We start from the raw sequence: 20,836 nt of genomic DNA, 5'->3' as shown, positions 1-20,836 counted from the left end.
CACATGTTGAGCCACAAGCTCTGTAGGCACACTGACGGACTCAGCCTCTGTTTAAGGTGATTGCTCATATGCCCTGGTTTAACTCCTTTGGAGTAAGCAAGTGTTTAATCTGATTTTAGTATTACAGAACACATAGTTAAAAGGCTTTAAACATTTTTAAAAGACACTGAACTTTTAAAGTGTTTGAATTTTTTAAAAGACTATATAGAACATATAAAGGTATACTGTATTTTATATTATGATATTAGCATATGCTCTTAGGGATAAACTGGAAAGAAAAGCTAATGATTTGATATTGATAAGTTTGTGTGTCAAGTGGACAAAAAAATAGTTTTGGTTTTTTTGTTTGCTCAACACAAACTACAGTCATCTGACAAGAGGAAACATCAGTTGAACAACTGTCTCCGTTACACTGTTCCGCAGCTATGTCCGTATGACATTTACTTGGTTGAAGATTGATATAGGAAAGCCCAACCTATTTATAAGCAAGTGGTATTGGGTTGCATAAAAAAGCAAGCCCCTAGGGGAGGGGATTAGGGTTTTAAGGAAGCCTTATTCCCAGTTTTCTGAGATAGTACCAGATTGATTTCCAAAGTGGCTGTACTAGTTTGCATTCCCACCAGCAATGAAGGAGTGTTCCTCTCTCTCCACATCCTCGCCAGCATGTGGTGTTGATTGAATTTTTGATCTTAGCCATTCTGATGGGTGTAAGATGGAATCTCAGAGTTGTTTGATTTGCATTTCCCTGATGACTAAGGAGGTTGAGCATTTCTTTAAGTGTTTCTCAGCCATTTGATATTCCTCTGTTGAGAATTCTGTTTAGTTCCCTGGATGGGAAGGCTTGGTGGCACTCAGAGGAAGGATAGCAAGTTACCAAGAAGAGACTTGATACCCTATAAGCATATACAGGGGGAAGAGGTCCCCTTCAGTCACAGTCATAGGGGAGGGGACTAAGGGGAAAATGGGAGGGAGTGAGGAATGGGAGGATACAAGGGATGGGTTAACAATTGAGATGTAATATGAATAAATTAATAAAATGTATTTTTTTAAAAAAGCAAGCCCATCAATAGCATTTTCCATGGCTTTCTGTCTCAGTTCCTACCTACAGCTTCCTGACTTCCATGTTGAACTTCTGGCCTGTAGAACTAACTGCAGGATAATAAATTCTTATAACTTTGCTTCACCAGCAATGGAAACCTAATAAAGCATCGGAGATGGCACATCCTGGAGACCCAGGGCTCTGTAAGTGAACTTTGAAAATGCCAGACTAAGCCTACAGCACAAACCCAGAAATGTACATAACTCAGGAAAGAGCTATTTAGCTTTGTTGTCTGTATACTGTTGTTCCTTTGGTGTGTGTGTGTGTGTGTGTGTGTGTGTGTGTGTGTGTGTGTGTGTGTGTGTGTGTGTGTGTGTATATGGGGAGGGGAACACATAGGTATGCATATGGAGGCCAGAGATTAGCATCAAATATTTTCCTCAATCTCATTCCAGCCTTTTTTTTTTTTTTTAAAGACAGAGGCTCTCCTGAACCTGCAGCAACTTCCTGATTTGGCTAGACTGGCTATGATCTTCCTGTCTTTCTTCCCAGCACTATAGTCATGTGTCACTGCATTTGGCTTGCTTTATATACTTATTTGCACATCTGTCTATCTATCATCTATCTGTCTTTGACTCAGGTCCTCAGGCTTGCACAGCAAACATTTTGCTGACTGAGCCATCTCCCTAGTCCTTCCAGAGCTGTTTTTGTGAACGATATAGGTCTATGTCTTTAGACTGCTTCCTCCTCACCCTCACCTATAATGACTCAGTGAAAGTGACTCAGTTATTGCATTCAAAATAACAACTTACAAGACACAATAAACCTACCAGTCACTGGCAACTGTGATGCAGAATTAAATCACTCAGGTCAAATTTTATGAAAGTTAGGTCAATATTTACCAAAGTTTAGCCTCATAAGTGGAGAGAGGAGTGCGGCCAGGTTTACAGGAGGATACTGGTAGCTTTCCCCAACAGCTGCTATGGGTTTCATCACTACTCTGAGAAGGGAAGGAGGCACAGCTTCAGGACCTAAAACAGAAAAGGAAAAAAAATTGCAAGAACATCCGTACGGCTGAGTTAAAATGGAAAGCATTAACTGGTTTTACTTTGGGAGCTAAAGGCTTTAATATCACATCTGTAGTTACAATCAACCCTTCACTGCTACGTTTTGAATCCAGTTCCCTTGGCCACAAACCCTGTTCCTCTATTCTCACTCACTGTCCGTCTCCAGTCCTCTCTGGTTTGGTTATACCATCTTCACTGTATTTTACACTTCCATGTTTCCGTGGTTTAAAAAAACGAATGACCTTGTCTTCATTGGTGTCTCACTGCTCTTGCTTGGTATTCAATACACTTACAGCAGAAAAGACCAGGGCTGCCCGCTCAGCACCGCAGAGGAGCTATGGACTACCTCCACTCAAAAGCACCACACCTGTCACCTACCACTTGTTTGTTTTTAAAACGAACAACAAACCCTCAAAAAACGTCTTGTGCTCCCAAGCCACAGTGCCTATTCTAGAGATGAGCACCATGGAAGAAATAGTTATTCCATAAGTTAGTCAGCTACCTCTAACTTTAATATTGGGGTGGGGGGATTAAAGCTGATAACCTGAGACAGTAGAGAATTTTTACAGTAGATGTAAATGGCCAGAATATCCATTAAAATGGACAGGTAAAAGTGATGCTACATAGAGCCACAGAAAAAGGAAGAATTATAGAAAATGTATACCAACAGAAAAATGTAGACAAGGAGAAACTGCAGCAGAATCAGCATCAAAAGAAAAATCACATCAGCAGAAAGAGAAGCAAGGGGAAAACCAGAAACTACATCAGCAAAAAAGCAACAGGATCAGTAGATCTGGGAGGGGGTCCAGAGGTGAGAGTGTTGATATGTGGGAAAAGCTAAGGCAAATTCACCAGACCACAAGCACAGTCAGAGTCAGTGATGGTCACACAGTCCCAGAAAAGAGAAGCTCAGAGCAGGGGAGAAGCAGGGAGAGACCAGCAAAAGGAAATGAGATCAACAAACAAACAAAGAAAAAGAGCATAAGTGAGAGAGCACCAGCCAGACAAAAAACAGCTACTGATTGCAAGGGTGGAGGCAGAGCTACATCACAGCAGAGAAAGGAGCATCTGGGGGAGAGGAGAAGCAGGGAACAAGGATGGAAAAACCCGACCTTGTGACTGATTGCAAGGGTGGAGGCAGAGCTAAAAGGAGCATCTGGGGGAGAGGAGAAGCAGGGAACAAGGAGGGAAAAACCCGACCTTGTGACTGATTGCAAGGGTGGAGGCAGAGCTAAAAGGAGCATCTGGGGGAGAGGAAAAGCAGGGAACAAGGATGGAAAAACCCGACCTTGTGACTGATTGCAAGGGTGGAGGCAGAGCTAAAAGGAGCATCTGGGGGAGAGGAAAAGCAGGGAACAAGGATGGAAAAACCCGACCTTGTGACTGATTACAAAGGGTGGAGGCAGAGCTAAAAGGAGCATCTGGGGGAGAGGAGAAGCAAGGAACAAGGAGGGAAAAACCCGACCTTGTGACTGATTGCAAGGGTGGAGGCAGAGCTAAAAGGAGCATCTGGGGGAGAGGAGAAGCAGGGAACAAGGAGGGAAAACCCGACCTTGTGACTGATTGCAAGGGTGGAGGCAGAGCTAAAAGGAGCATCTGGGGGAGAGGAAAAGCAGGGAACAAGGATGGAAAAACCCGACCTTGTGACTGATTGCAAGGGTGGAGGCAGAGCTAAAAGGAGCATCTGGGGGAGAGGAAAAGCAGGGAACAAGGATGGAAAAACCCGACCTTGTGACTGATTGCAAAGGGTGGAGGCAGAGCTAAAAGGAGCATCTGGGGGAGAGGAGAAGCAAGGAACAAGGAGGGAAAAACCCGACCTTGTGACTGATTGCAAGGGTGGAGGCAGAGCTAAAAGGAGCATCTGGGGGAGGGGAGAAGCAGGGAACAAGGAGGGAAAACCCGACCTTGTGACTGATTGCAAGGGTGGAGGCAGAGCTACATCACAGCAGAGAAAGGAGAATCTGGGGGAGAGGAGAAGCAGGGAACAAGGAGGGAAAAACCCGACCTTGTGACTGATTGCAAGGGTCGAGGCAGAGCTAAAAGGAGAATCTGGGGGAGAGGAGAAGCAGGGAACAAGGATGGAAAAACCCGACCTTGTGACTGATTGCAAGGGTGGAGGCAGAGCTAAAAGGAGCATCTGGGGGAGAGGAGAAGCAGGGAACAAGGATGGAAAAACCCGACCTTGTGACTGATTGCAAGGGTGGAGGCAGAGCTAAAAGGAGCATCTGGGGGAGAGGAAAAGCAGGGAACAAGGAGGGAAAAATTGACCTTGTGTCTTATTTCAAGGGTGGAGGCAGAGCTACATCACAGCACAGAAGGAGAAGCTGGTGGAAAGGAGAAGCGGGGAGCCAGGAGGGAAAAACTGACCTCGTGACTGGTAGCCAGGGTGGCAGCAGTGTACGTCATAGCACAGAAAGGAGGAGCTGAGGGAAAAGGGAGAAACTGACCTTGTGACTGGTAGCAAGTATGAAGGCAGAGCACAGCACAGCACAGCATAGAAAGGAAAAGCTGAGGGAAAGGCGAAACAAGAGTGGGTGAGGATAAAAGCAGAGGGTCAGGAGAAAAAAATACAAACCACAGACATTGAAGAAAAGGAAGAAGTAGAGGTCAAAAAGGAAACCTAAAGGCATAAATGCATTATTGCATCACATGACTAGCCAACAAGCTTGCTAAGGTATCTCAGTTTTATAACAAAGTCACTATCTAATTTCTCAGTGATGACTGTCCAAATTAATTAAAATTAAACATTCAAACAAAAAAATTGAAGATGTATAGCAGCACTAACTGCAGTAGGAAAACATAGGGAAAAAACCAACATCTAGCAACTGACAAATAGGGAAAACATGGCTGAAAACATGGATTATCACTTAGCTCTAAAGAGAAAAGTAGGTATCTGCTACAATACAAATGAACCCTGGAAATACAAGGCTAAGTGAAAAGAAGCCTATCATGAAAAGCCACAGGTTTACATAAGATATATAGAAAGGGCAAGTGAGAGACACAACACAGAGTGTTGTTGCTAAGGCTAAGGACTGGAGAAAATGGAGAAAGGGAAGCAAATTGTTCAATGACATCAAGGTTTCCTTTTAGGACTATAAGAATGTTCTGGAAAGCAGATAGTAATGACAGCAGAATAGAAATTGTGAATGTTCCAAATACTCCTAAATTTTACGCAGTTTAGAGAGTCTACTTTCCCCAAACACAAGGGCACACACGCTCGGCTCCCCTCAGCTAAGCTCTGGAGCCAGGTGATCTCCTTCCACCTCATAACTGCTAGGATCACACCAGTTTACACGGTGGGGATTGGCTTCATGCATGCACGTTGCCAACTGTATTTGTTTTCAGAGAGAAGGGAAGAACTCTTAAAAGATACTGATACTAAGAGGGGCCCAGGAGAATAGACAGACATAAAGCCTTCTTGGTGCCCTTGTGTCTTTCTTTTTTTGGTACCTGCAATGAAAAATACTCTCTACCCACTGGCCCACAACTAATAATGACTGTTGTTGCCATGAATTTTAGTGGCCTTAGATCCTACCCAAGTTCAAGGACATTCAATTTTCTGACTTTCTTTTCCATATTCTTGCAAATATAAGTGTATCACGGGGCCAGGAAGATGGCCCACTAGATAAAGGCACTTGTTGCCAAGCTTGATGACTTGAGCTCAGATTCTTGCAACCCATGTAAAAGCTAGATGGAGTGGCAATGTGTCTACAATCCCAGCACACTTACTGCAAAGTAGGAGGTGGAGACAGGAGCACCCCGCCCCCCTCCCCCAGGCCAGTTATCCTGGAGTACATGAAACAGCAGTCATCAGAGGGACTCTGACTCAAAATCAAGGTAAAAGGTGAGGAAGGCTCCCGGAGATTACCCTCTGACTTCCGCACAGGTGCTATGCCATATGCAGGCCCTTACACAAATACAGACATCCTCTGTATGCATAGACAAATATAAACAAATAAATATTGTATGTGCATCCTTTCCGCATTCTTGAGATAACCATGAAGATAAGCTTCTGTGATCATGTTTGGCTGCGTCTGTATACGCTCATCTATGCTCACAGTTTGAGATACTATTTCTAAAGAGATAAAATAAATCCCTACCTACGTCCAATCCAGGATTAGACCCATTCCTACCAGAACAGCTAACCAATCAGAAGTGTTTTCTAAGCCTAGATACCCACTAGCCTACTCCCTTACCTATGGCTGCTCTTTTCTATCAGATAAAACTAGCAGCATGTTTTGCAATGTTTCACCTTTAACACCATTTTTTTCCAGATATAAATATTGAAGCTCAGTGCTCCCCTCATTCACATATCTGTGTTATGCTGTGCAACAAGTAGCTGATACTTTATTTCTATTCCACCTTGACATCTAATACTGGGACTCCAGCAAGTCTTATGACTTAGCCATGCCTGTTTCTAGAAGACTTTCTGGCAAAGAAAATAGAGACATTTTATAAACATGCACACCCAAGTGTTTACTGAGTATCGTATCCTGAACACTCTTCCGGCAACAGACACAGAATGGAAGAAGACGAAGCAGGGATTGGGCTTATGGGCTTATTTTCTAATGAGAGGACCCAGAAGAGGTGAAACAAGTGTGACCACATCTGATGAGAACCGGCTGAGATGGGCGCTAACTGATTAGCTTTGCACGTAACTCTGTACTAGTAACACGTTTGTGGTAAAGGTCTTTAACGATTCTGGCTATAGATTAAAGTCTGATTTCTTTCTTCCTTTTTCTTTTTCTTTTTCCTTTCCTCCTCTTCCTCCTCCTCCTCCTCCTCCTCCTCCTCCTTCTTCTTTTTTTGGTAAGGTTTTTTGAGATAGGATTTCTCTATGTAACTGTCCTGGCTATCCTAGACTCGCTTTTGTAGACTAAGTTGGTCTCGAACTTACAGTGATCCACTTGCCTCTAAAGTCTGATTTCATGCAAAAAAAAAATGTTTTAAAGCCATTATCATACTTTTAATTATGTGCATCTATGTGTGGATGTGCGCACATATACATGAATGCAGGCGACCTTGGGGAGGGGTGTTGGATCCTCCTGGAGCTTGAGTTATACGTAGCACCTGATGTGGGCACTGTGAGCTAAACCTGGGCCCTCTGGAAGAATACCCAGTGCTCTTAACCATCTCTTTAGCCCCTACATTAATAGTAATGTCCTAGTGAAGAGGCAGACATTGCAAACCGGTATTGGAAGTCTTTAATTCATAAGCAGATGTCTATTTTAAGGTCTCAGTATTTAATGTCAAATACTGTCAAAATTATATAACTTGGATTCCAAGTCCTCCAGAAGTACGCATTACGGAAAAGTTGTAGTTTCCAGAAGACTTAAGGAACCTGGAAAAGGGATTCAATTTTTCCTTCAGACAAGGAGCCCATATGAAATATGAGCACTGTTTATGCTTTCTTGTTCAATGAGCTCACCTCTGACGGGATGAACTGCACCTCTGACCACACTGCAGGTACATGTTGCTCCAGCACCGACTGCAGTGTATGTGCATGTTGCTTCAGTTCACCATTGACTACATTGTACATACTTTTTGCTTCAGTCCTGAGTGCACTGTATGTGCATGTTGCCCTGGCACCGACTGCACTCACTGTATGTGCATGTTGCCCTGGCACCGACTGCACTCACTGTATGTGCATGTCGCCCCGGGCACCGACTGCACTCACTGAATGTGCATGTCGTCCTGGCACCGACTGCACTCACTGTATGTGCTTGTTGCCCTGGCACCGACTGCACTCACTGTATGCGCATGTCGCCCCGGCACCGACTGCACTCACTGTATGTGCTTGTTGCCCTGGCACCGACTGCACTCACTGTATGCGCATGTCGCCCCGGCACCGACTGCACTCACTGTATGTGCATGTCGCCCTGGCACCGACTGCACTCACTGTATGTGCATGTTGCCCTGGCACCGACTGCACTCACTGTATGTGCATGTCGCCCCGGGCACCGACTACACTCACTGTATGTGCATGTCGCCCTGGCACCGACTGCACTCACTGTATGTGCTTGTTGCCCTGGCACCGACTGCACTCACTGTATGCGCATGTCGCCCCGGCACCGACTGCACTCACTGTATGTGCTTGTTGCCCTGGCACCGACTGCACTCACTGTATGCGCATGTCGCCCCGGCACCGACTGCACTCACTGTATGTGCTTGTTGCCCTGGCACCGACTGCACTCACTGTATGTGCATGTCGCCCTGGCACCGACTGCACTCACTGTATGTGCATGTTGCGCTGGCACGGACTGCGCTCTTCAGTCTTCACTAAGTTGACCTGATATATAGGCAAGTGTCAGAAGCAACTTACGAAATGGAGCGCAGGGCTCACACTCATCCCTTTGCTACAGAGCATTACACTTTTCACAGTTAAAAGGGCAGGGCATCCATACTGAGAAACATGATGAGAACTACAGAAAATTTTCCTCTGTGTTCGGAAGGAACGCATTCTGACAGCCAATGGAACGATGGTAACTTCAGTAACAGTTAGGAATGGGGAAACTATTTGGCAGTTACATGCATCTGGGGTGAGGGTAAGAAAGAGAGAGCCCAAAGCATACCTGGGACACAGAATCCTGCTTCCTTCTATATGGGACAAAAGAATACAAACAATAGGAATCAATCAGGGCCTTTGCTTCAGTGTTTTGTCCTTCAAACACATGCCTTATGTAAATGACTACGGGAAAGTCATAAACAGTGGATCTGAAACTGAGAATGCCTATGGGTACTTGTCAAAAAAAAAAAAACCAGATGTTTTTAAAACCTAAATGTAAAGCTGCTTTACATCTCGCATGCAGTTGACAACCTCAATGTTATAATGGCATACCTGAGCGTAATGCAGGCCAATAGGGTCCATTATCCCACATACTGTGCTACACAGAGGACTGTGCAACAGGCTAATTACTACAGGAACAGTCTGGCCACAAACACGCTAACATCTGGGGTGTATGATCTCCATCTCCAGCACATCACTTGGGTGATAAAGACATTTCCTTTCTCTGTCTTCACTGTTGCTGGAGACAAATCAACTCAGAATTATTCAACATTCAGTACAAACATACACAAGGGACAAAGATGTAAATTATATTACATGCCAGGCAGCCTGTGCTAAGATGGTCTTCCTGCACACTGAAGGAAAGGCAGACTTGAAAGAGGAATAAATAACCATGTAAATAATGACACATATGTAAAAAACACAGAGACACAAAGATACAGGAAAGGATGAGATGGAAACTATGATCTAATTGGAGGACATCACTGAAGGACTAATCCTCCATCACTGGAGTAAGAGATGTCTAAATCAACATGGAAAGGGTAAAGTCCTTAGAGACTCAGGAGGACATCATTATAGGATGGCTTGCTTACAGGCAGTACCAAAGGCTTTGCCCCTGACCAGAAACTATCGATACTGTTGCTGAAAAAAAAATGATTCTGAAACATCAGATACTAAAAGCTGGTAGAGTAGTCTATCCTGGGAGCAAAACCTCAACAACTTTCAGAGTTACCAAAACCAAAACCACCCTAAGCCCTTTCATCAGGAAGACCACCAAACAGAATGGCAGCCAGCAAAGGTTGGAATCTAGTGAGGAAAGCAACCTATGAGGGTTGCAGCCCAGGGGGATGGGGGATTGGCTCGGTTACCTATAGCCCAGAACACAGAGCTGTAAATGTGTGTGTGTGTGTGTGTGTGTGTGTGTGTGTGTGTGTGTGTGTGTGAGAGAGAGAGGGGGGGGGGAGGTAGGTAGGGAGGGAGGGAGGGAGAGGTCGAATGGCGCTGAATTAGAACTGCAAATGTGGGCATGACACAGTCTACAGACACAGACAGCTTAGACACAGGTAAAGATAAAGACACACTTTGATGTAGAAATAGGCAACATACAAAAGAGAGAAAGAGAACATAGTTCCTATTGAACATTGCTGGAAATGGTGACAATTATCCCAGGAGAAAGGCTCTGTGGACAGACCTTAGCTTGTAAATATCATTCTCTGAAAAACAACAGCAACAACAACAACAACAACAACACCCAAAGACCCCAGAAATATTTACTGATGACGAAGGAAGATGAGCAAGCTCATTTGGAGGAATCTAGATGTTTAAGATGACGAAGGACACTGCATGCCACCAGAAGGATGCAGTGAGAACAGGAACCCTTTTCTGTGGCTCTCCTCCCAAAGGTGACTGAACCTGAGTCTAACATGAGAAGCGTCAGGCAAACTCGAACTGAAGAATGTTCTATGAAGTACCAGGTGAAGAAAGGCCTGGTTAAGACTGTCTGGATCAGAGGAGACTGGGGAGAAATGGCAGCCAGCACATACAATGCCCTGGCCCTTTTCCACAACAGACCTCACTAGGATTTTAGTGATGTACCAATTGTGGTTTCCGGGTGAAAAGAACATTGAAGTTTTTTTTTCCCTTACAGTTAGAGGAGACAGTTTGTAACTTTCTTGTATTTAATTTCTGTAAAATACATTATGAACAAGCAGAAATATTAAACAAAAAATTCTGGACCAAAGAGATGGCTCAGTGGGTAAAAGCACTTACCACACAAATGTGACAACCTGGGTTTGATCCCCGGATCCACACACATGTGCCTGCACTCACACACACACACACACACACTCACACACATACACACATACACACACACACACAATAATAAAGTTACTTAGAAAAAACGCTCTAAACTTTAACTTTAAAAACACTTACATAGTGAATGTATGCAAAGATATTCATTCCTTCTGATATTGAAATAAAAATTAAATCAAATCACACTTTGGGCATATTATGTGTGAATTTTATGTTTTTATTGTTATCATTGGTATTTTATTGTTATCATTGGTATTTATGTATGTTGCTGTTTTATAATAGGATACAACTGAACAGGTTCATCCTGTCTTTAGTTACTATTACATGAGCTAATAACCCTTCAAAAACTCTGTAAGAAAGAGTCAATCATTTTCTCAACTTTACAGAAAGAACTAAGGCTAATAAGATTTCATGGCTGTCTGAACTTACATATGCCACAAGTAACACAAACGGGATAGGAACCTGGGAAGTTGGGCTCCTGTATTTTAACCTTTATTTTATTTTATTTTGCTAATTTATTTTTTGGTTTAGTTAAATGGTCTTTATTGGGTGAAACACCTGGTACCTGATAAAATTCTTCTATTTTTGAAGTTAATAAATGATGTTTGGTTGGAATACTGTTAATAATAACATATGAATGCTTCCTTTTATAGGGGTTACTTTTTAAACTGTTTTATTAATTTATTCATATTTCATCGAAATTGTTACCCCATCCCTTATATCCTCCCCTTCCTCCCTCCCTCCCATTTTCCCCTTACTCCCCTTCCCTATGACTGTGACTGAGGGGGACCTCCTCCCCCTGTATATGCTCATAGGGTATCAAGTCTCTTCTTGGTAGCCTGCTATCCTTCCTCTGAGCGCCACCAGGCCTTTATGATGTACTGATTTCTATTTACACACAGGGTTCATAATCCCTTCGCAGCAGCACAAAGCCAGGCCAGGGGCTGGAAACACAGCTTAGTGAGAAAGAGAGCTTGCTCTTCCAGAAGACCCAAGATTCGTTCCCAGCACACACAAGGAGCAGCGCAGAGCTGCCTGTAACCTCAGCTTCAAGGCACTCCCACACACATGGCAGACACTGACACTTACATGGACACACACACACATACACACAAACATAAAAATAAATCTTTAAAGCAGCCATGCAATTCTTCTAGTTACCAAATCTACATACTCTTGTCCACAATAAACTGCTGAAAATTCACCATAAGAAAAGCTGTAGTAAAATGACCCATAGTGAAATGACTAATATTGATATATCAACTTGATGAAGTATTAATTACATTTACTTATTTATTTTGTATATTCAAAAGAGCACAGGCACAGAAAGGTCAAGGGACTAATTAGCATCTACAAAGGTATTACTTGCCCCAAATCATATAGAAGAAACCTTAAGAGAAGGAAGCCCCATTTCCCTTAAGGGGGGTTGGGTAGGTTTTTTTGTTGCTTTCTTGGGCTACAAATGTTTATTTTCATTGGGAGTTGGTTATAAGTAATTATTATACTTATAATAATATAAAAAAGAGAGAAAACAAGGTTGGATTCAGGGATGTTTCTCTTTTCCTTTATCTTTCTTTCTTAGGTTTCGAGATAGGGTTTGAAAAGAATGAAAGGGGCATATAGAAATATATAGGGAGGATAGGATAAAAAGTAGCTTATTGAATCTACTCAACTTAATGCCGTAATTGTTATTCGCAAGGTTATTTTTAATTCACTGGTATGAAATTTTGTATATTGATGCAAAATAAGTTTAGTTTTGATACATTGGTATAGAATTCAAATTTAAGATTATTGTTCATACACATTCTCTCTCTATATATATATATTTTCCTACTCTAATATGAAGTATTATACCCATAAAACTCAACTATAATGCAAGGTTTACTTCCCATACCTTTAAAGGCTGCTTAAGATAAGTAATACAAGATAATTGTTAGTTGATCAAATCATGATCATGTCAAATACTAGTCTATTTTTATCACAGGAATATAAATCCTAGGTTTATCAGGTAGATATGATTCTATATATAGATAAGGTAAAATAGTTGGATAAGATCTTCAAAAACCTCAGAAAGATGTTTTTATTATTTTAAAGATTCTTTGACAATAAGACAGGTTAACTCCTGGCAACACCCAACTTACCTCAAAGAAGATGATGAGCATCAAGGAATCTCCTTCTGGAGATGGCTTCAAATATAGCAAACAAACCACTGGGAAAAATGTCCTCTTTTCTGCCACAGACAGAATTCTGCCTAAAAATGGGCAAGCTTGGAGGCAGACAGAGCCAACAGCCAAGCTCTGCCAAGACAGGGTAAGCACATCCTCAATTGACTCTGCTTCACAAATATGTCCGTCAGATATATTGGGCCAGAAGGCTGAAAATGATGCTCTAACATTATAGAGAGTTTTGGGTGACTGACTGTTCAGGCACCAAACTGTCTATGTCATTTTTTTGTTTTTACTTTGAAAGCTACTAACCTGCAGTTCCTGATTACTCAAGTAATTAATTTTATTCCTTCTCAAGTCTCTGATGGGGTTGAAGACCAAATACTTTAGTTTTACAATTAAATGAGTTTTTTAGAGGTCAAGATGTTTTTGTTTTTGTTTTTTTTCTCCACCAATAGAATGTTTATTGCAACAGTCAAATATCTTTTTACGATTAAGAAGCTAAATTAACTGCTCATATTTGAGAGGATTCTTTTTTTTTTTTTAATACATTTTTATTAATTTATACATATTACATCTCAGTTGTTAGCCCATCCCATGTATCCTCCCATCCCTCCCTTCCTCCCACTTCCCCCCCCTACTCCCCTCCCCTATGTCTGTGTCTGAGGGGGATCTCCTCCCCCTGAATATGCTCATACGGTATCAAGTCTCTCCTTGGTGACCTATTATCTTTCCTCTGAGTGCCACCAGGCATCTCCATCCAAGGGACATGATCAAATATGGGGCACCAGAGTTTGTGTGAGAGTTAGATCTTCTTCTCCACTCAACAGTGGAGAATGTCCATCGGCTAGTCCGGGTAGGGTTTCAAGGTTTTTACTGCCTATTTTTTCTAGGTCTAGATAGATGTTTTAAGTTGATAAAGATAAGATATGATAGATATTAATTTATATTCAGAATTTTGGACTCACCAAGATAGGAAAGATATTCTTCAAGGTTGCTAAATACAAGAAGCCAATACACCATGAATGTAACATTTATATGATTCCTGAGTGACTCATGATTCTTCTTGCTCTAGGCAGTTTATTGTATATATGTGTAATAATATAAATGTAATGTAAAATGTAAATGTAATGTAAAAAAATGTAAAATGTAAAAAAAGAAAAATAATAAAAATAAATAAATGAATAAGTCAATTCTCTTCTACCACGTGGGCTCTGGACAGTGGATTCAAGTTGTCATCCTTTGTGTCAAGCTTTTCCCACTAAGCCATCTTGCCTGCTTCTTGATGAGAGATCTACAATTGTTTACAAGTGATAATTACGGTAACAAATGTAACATCAAACATTACTTAAAAATACAAAGCATATGAGTCTAGTTACTTTCTGTTGCTGTGAAAGATACCAAAGAAAGACCAAAAGCAAGTTGGGAAAAAAGATTTTATATCAGTTTTTATATCACCAATGGAACCCAAAGCAGGAACTCAAGGCAGAGACTGCGGAGGAATGCTCCCTACTGGCTTTCTTTTTAACTGCCTCACATTCATCTAGCTATCTTCTATGGCCTGGGCCCACCTACCTAGGGATGGTACTGCCCACAGTGGACTGTGGCCTCCTACATCATTTATAATTAAAAAAAAAAAAAAGACCCAAAGCCATGCACTCAGGCCAATCTGAAAGAGGTGCATCTTTAATTCAGAGTCCCTCTTTGCAGGCATGTCAAGCTGGTAAAGCAAGATTACCTCCCCCCCACACACACACATAAATATTTTAAAAAGTAAAATTTGTACATGAACAAAAGCAGTAAGTTGACAAATATGTTTACATGATACTACCTACAGAACATTGAAGACTGATGGGTGGGATTTTTCTTGCAATATTTTAATAATGATTAAAGGAAGAAGTAAAGGGTTGGGGTTGCTGCTCAGTTGGGAGAGTGCTTGCAGACCATGCTCAGTGTGCCCTGGACTCGACCCCCAGCACCCCATCAACCAGGCATGGTGCCCCATGCCTATCGTCCCAGGACTTGGGATCAGAAGTTCAAGGACATCCTTGTTTATATAGCAAATTCAAGGCTCATCTTTGGGTACATGTGATTGAGTCTAAACTAAATAGCTAAGTAAGTAACTAACCCACTGAAAGTTCTGGAATCTTCTTGACAACTGTTAAGAAAGTGCTGCACTGCACTGTGTCTTTCCTGTGTCTTCCATGTTTCCTGTAACAGAGCATAAAAAACAACTGTGCTCATTTACAGGAGCAGGTATTAGATTTTAAAACTCAGATAATTAGGAATTATACATTTTATGAATGAATAAGGTGCATGTGCACACTGACAAGAACATATACTGGACTATCTCAGGAGCCAGCTCCACATGTTTACATTTACAGAAAGTCTCCTTTTGGGTTTCTGTTTGTTTGGCTTTGTTTTATTTATGTATATGTGGGTGAGTCTATTCGCCATGAGCGCAGTTGCCCACGGAGGCCAAAAGGTGGTGTTGGATCCTCTAGATCAGGAGTCATCAGCTTCCTGAGATGGGTGTTAGGACCCAACTCAGATCTTCTGTAATAGTAGAAAGCACTCTTAACCATGGAGCTATATCTGTGGGCTTCTTTGGTTTTTGAGACAGGGTCTTGCTTTATAGCCTTGGCCAGTCTAGAACTCACTAGATATCCCAGGACGGCCTCAAAACCCATCTGGCTCAGCCTCCAGAGCACTGGGACTACAAGTGTGACCCATCCTGGTCAGCTGCCATCTTCTTCCTTATGCCACTTCTAAAGTCAGTGCTATACACACGTGCTCTCTGTAATAATTTTTTCATAGTTGTATAGGTAAAATGTCAAATAATTCAAAATATTGAAAATGACACATGGTTTTGGCAACCTATTCCATAATTTCATAAAAATAAACAGCCTTTTAGTGCCAATTAGAATATATTCAGGAGTTCACTAATTCTGCTAAACACTCTATGAACAAATAAATCTCACACCAGTCCAAAATGACTAAAATTCCAAAAATAACTGAGAATATAAATTCAGATAATTTGTGTATAAGCCTAAAACTTACATTCATAGATCACTGACCAATGTGATATTAAAGGAAATGCCATTTATTGTACTATATAAATTTACATACTTTCCTCAGGTAACACTTCATGCTATTAACTTCAAAGCCCTTGGCCTCACTCTCTCCAGTCACAATAAAAACATTCCTGTTATCTAGAAATACCTAATGTAGATATCAGAAAGAATAATTACTTTTATTAAGGGTTTCAAAAGTTCTATTAAGGAAGTGGATAAAATATTGATGAAGTCTGAAATGGTATGGAATTGAGAAAACCCAAAAGATCAAAACTCAGAAGGGTGAGCAGGCAAAGAAGAAAACTGTAAGACCCCAAATCAGAACTGGGCATGGGGGCACATGCCTGTGGTCTCAGCAGTTGGGGAACAGAGTGAGACAGATCAGAGGTTTAAGGCTGGCTTCAGCACAGTATAGTTAGTTCAAGACCAGCCTCTGCTATAAAGTGAGCTTGTGTATATGTGTGTTTTTTTAAAGGGTGCCATGATGGGAGGTTTTAAATTCTGAACAAAGATTTTAAGGTTGACATAGTAAGAAATTTCCACAGTAATTGAGAATGGTGACTACCAAAGTTAAGGACTTGTGCCGACAGAAGGCCAGTAGGGCCGTATCAGAGAACACAGACACAGACACAGACCTTCAAAACTAAGAACTGAATTCCTTAAAAGATGGAGGGATGCTGACTTGGTACGGCTGTGGAGCACAGGTCCCACGAAGGAATGGGTACTCTAACACCACACATCTATTAAGGTGCCAATGCAAAACGAGGTAAATCCTACGCCTCAGAAAGCAGTCTCTCACGTTCTTCTCAGACCTCACAGGCTGTGCTGGAAAACTGTGTCACTCTCATTCTGGCATATGTGTGAATCAAATATAACCATTCACATTTTTTTCTTGTGAGTTATTAAAGTTAAAATAGCCCACGGGGGTGATGAAACTGTGCCATCCTTGAAGTGGTCTATCCTCTGCCTGTACCAAAACCACCTCTCCCTCGAAAGAGCTCCCGAGCTCCCCGACTTTGTCATCCTTCCTACCAGTAGCCACGCTGGGCTCTGGTGAGTGACATCCAGACATTTAAACTCAAAAGCTCCTTCAGAAAGGAGTTATTAAAATTCAAATGAGCTGGGCATATTGAAGAAGAAAGCGCTCGTTTGCATGCACACCTCTGCACTTGGCCATCCCATTTAGTCCCACAGAGCAGGGTCTGGTTTTGTTTCTGTAAATGGGCTTTGGAGGCTGAGGTCAGCCTCCCACGGCCCTCACTCCTCTGGGGTCATCATTAGTAATGTGTGGGCTGAATAGATTTTCTTCTAAATCTAGTCAGCAAACCTGACAAGAAAGCAGCCCTCTCCCACAACCTGAAAATGCCAAAAATCGAACTGGTAAGATGGCAGTTTAAACACTCCAGCAGTCCACTTTAGTGCACTCCACGACAGCATCTCAGTTCCACCTGAGCGTCCAGCCTCCGAGCGGAGCCCTGCCTGTTGAGACAGGACTGCACAACCACAAGCAAACATGTCACAGTGAGTCAAGATTCCCCCAGAGATTCCGAGAACATCCATTTCTACCAAGAAACATGAATCTGGAAGGACAAAATGATTTTTTTATTTGCTAGAAAAGAAAACCCTTTTTTGAAGCCTTTCATTTGACCTCAGAGTTCTTACTTCATTTCTCAAGCCAATCTCTCACATAATCATTTTTAAATTTTATAAGCTCGCAATGAACAACTTAGTAAAACTAGAGCAAAAATTTATGGTGCTAACATTATTCTGGCTGTGGAAACTTTAGATGATCATTTACCAAGAACTCAACTTCTTCCTAATGGAGACATCTCTAGTATATGTATTTGAAGATGACATAATTCATAGCACTGCAATCATTAAACTAGTTTGCACATAATATACAAGTGTTTATAGAGAACACATATAACAATGATATAATCATACATCCACTTTTCATGGAAAAAATTAAAAGCAAACAGTGCTAACTCACAACCCTAGAATAAGAGTATGCATCCTAAACTCCAGAGACCAAAGAGCAAGGTGACAAAAACAGTTCCTGGTCTGATTGCTGTTCCCAGTGGGACATCAAACAACATTACTTTCTCTTCCTGTTTTTTTTTTTTTCTTTTGGTTTTTCGAGACAGGGTTTCTCCATTTATCCTTGGCTGTCCTGGACCAGGCTAGCCTTGAACTCACAGCAATCTGCCTGCCTCTGCCTCCCAAGTGCTGGGATTATAGGTGTGCGCCACCACACCCGGCTAATTTCTCTTCCAATGGAAAGATTTTATTTTTCCATGAACTTTATTCAACAAATTGCTGCTTCCTGGTTTCTTGATTTTTTTTCATTTCAATTTACTTTAAGCCTTTTCCACCCTATTTCTAAAAGCGTAATAGTCTTGCTATCATATAGGCACTAATTTGCTCAGCTGAGAAAGAACAAAAGTAGTGAACATCACTGGACGACAATTACGTTAACGAAGCTGGCACTGGAGCCAGGACACACACAGTTCTAACAGCTCACACTTCAGTGACTCGCACAGCACCGTTCTGGGTTCTGTCTGACAAAGGCACTCAACTGCTATATTCTAACACGGAGGGCCACAGCCCAGGAGCGCAGCAGGATAAACATGTGCCAAGAAAAAACACACGGTAGAAACAGGAGTGAGAGCCGGTGACTCCAAGAGCACAGGAGGATCAGACGAGGTCAGTGACAAGTGCTGTTTCCCAGCCCGGCCTGGGGTACAAAGGGCACCTGGATCCTTCTCTCCTCACACCCAAGTCATTGAAAGCGACAGAAAAAGCAGTGTGTGCTCTCCACGAGACTAAACGGAAGACACAGTTTTCACTGAGCTGCCCACAGTGAGACTACATAGTTCACATTTACGTAGCAATTCCTTAGCTAGCTTCCCAGTTATCTAGGAAGATGGTTGGCAGAAGACAACACTGGCCCTTCAGACTAGATTTGCTTGATTTTACAGAGGCGTGCTTAAGGCACATGACTTACCAAACATGAAGAAAGAAGCGATGTAAGAAATGTGCCCACTTACCTTTCTTTCCTCCTGTAACGAAGAAGCCAACGGCTGCTCGAATAAAACTGCCTTCAGGCAGATAGCTGTAGTCAGTAGGAACTGTGGAGGTGGAAAATGGTCAAATTAACCAGTGAACTTGGCAGGCCTACCTAATGAAAGAGAGGTAACGGTCTCATGCTGCCAGATCAACCTAGAGACACGGCAGAGATGTTTGTGCTATTGATCTCGGCACAACACTCCATGGCTGCAACTAATTCTATTAGATTAAGTGATTGGCTTTGAGATAATCATTTAGGCTATGCAGGAAAAATTTTAGTGGTGGCAAACCTAGGAGAGACTTAAAAAAATAATCACAAAGGATGGTTACTCCAGGGAGGTGGTGAAAAGAGTCCCTGGCACCCTATCACATGGATGAGCTCCAATCCAGGGACCTCGTCAGGGTGAAGGAGCCTGTTGGCTGTCTAAGCTTAGCCGCTGACCTAGAGGCCTCCTCACAGGATGCCTCATCAACAGTGCAAATCAAGGAAATGCAACAGCCAGTGTTAACAGCGCTGTCTCCTAGCTAAGCCCTTCCAGTGACCAAAATGCATAAAGAACCAGATGTGGCTGCTGACCTGAGCCAGTGAGCCAGTGACATTTCTGTTAGCTGAGTCCTGAGAGTCCCCTAAATCCTTTTCCTCCAAGCACCCCCATAATTGTTTCATGAGACAGTTTTACTACAATGAATGGCGCAACTGGAAAATTCCACTAGGAACAAGTAGCTGTGCTTTTCCAGACACACAATTATTTTGTTAAGAAGAGCCTGGGTGTGAGATGACTCACCATTACTTGATCTGAGTACGTAGACCAAGTGCTCTGTAATACAACTGTAAGTAAGTGTGTACGTATTACACACACACACACACACACACACACACACACACACACACACACACACAAACTAAGACTGCCACAACGTGTTATTTTACCAGGACACTCTATGAGCCTTCAACACTAGCATTAGCAAGGCTTTCTGATCTCACTGAGGCACTTCTTAGTTCCTTTGCCGAAGTTAACATGACAACCTCCAGCTATCTAAAGCTCGTCATGTTAGGAAGGCTGAGAACCAAAATTCTCTGTCTAAAGATGCAGTGAAGAAACAGAAGTCACTGCAGCCTAAGTCCATCATTACACCATCAGCAGATGACCTGCCAGGAATATGCGAAGCTAAGTTTTAGTGAGGCATCTTTGCTCCCTAAACCTCTGTGGGTCAAAATGTTACTCATTAAGAGCTAGGACAGATATATTTGGTAGTTCTTTCCCCAGAAAATCTCCAAGTACAAACATAACTTAGGCACATGGGAAATGTAATGATTCTGCTGCTTTTATCAAAAAATACAAACAGGAAGGGCTTTGTTGTTTGAAGGGCTGGGATTCCAACCCCCGAGCAGGTACACATCTTTGAATGTGCTTAGCTCATAACCTTTATAAAGCCACTGGGCAGAAAAATCCCAGTCATAAGTAAAGAAGCAGGTTTTTATGAAAAGGGGTCTCACTATGTAACTCTGTTTAAAGAGATTCTTTCTGAAACATAATACCATTAGTTTGAGTAATAATAAAATATCTGTTCCAAGTTTCAAGAGCCTGACTCTTTGTTTATATATTTGTTTAATATTCCAAGTCTTGTATTCTTTATTTGTAAATACAGGTATTTGATTAAATGTCTACACTATCCTTAAGGAAGGCAGAGAGGAACTGGGAATGAATATGGGGTTTGGAGGCCACCACTTTCTGTCATGTGACCCAGAGAAAGTCTGGAAGCCATTTTGCTTGGGTATAACTAAGGGTCACAACACACTGTGGCCTTGTGATGAGCAGTCCCAC

The 20,836-nt window shown here is 42.1% G+C and overlaps 1 protein-coding gene across 3 annotated transcripts in view; it reads right to left on the bottom strand.

Annotated features, from left to right (window-relative positions):
* Nucleotides 1-20,836, bottom strand: part of FOCAD (focadhesin) — a 301,056-nt gene that overhangs the window by 14,219 nt on the left and 266,001 nt on the right. For all 3 annotated transcript variants that reach the window (XM_084773534.1, XM_084773535.1, XM_084773536.1), the window contains 2 exons: nucleotides 18,992-19,072; nucleotides 1,942-2,070 (listed from right to left, as the gene is read on the bottom strand). In XM_084773534.1, coding sequence (XP_084629660.1) covers nucleotides 1,942-2,070; nucleotides 18,992-19,072 — 210 coding nt within the window. The remainder of the gene's footprint in view (nucleotides 1-1,941; nucleotides 2,071-18,991; nucleotides 19,073-20,836) is intronic.

Source organism: Acomys minous, assembly GCF_964271855.1.
Source record: "Acomys minous genome assembly, chromosome: 1".
NCBI lineage: Eukaryota > Metazoa > Chordata > Mammalia > Rodentia > Muridae > Acomys > Acomys minous.
This window is presented reverse-complemented; position numbering and strand designations above follow the sequence as displayed.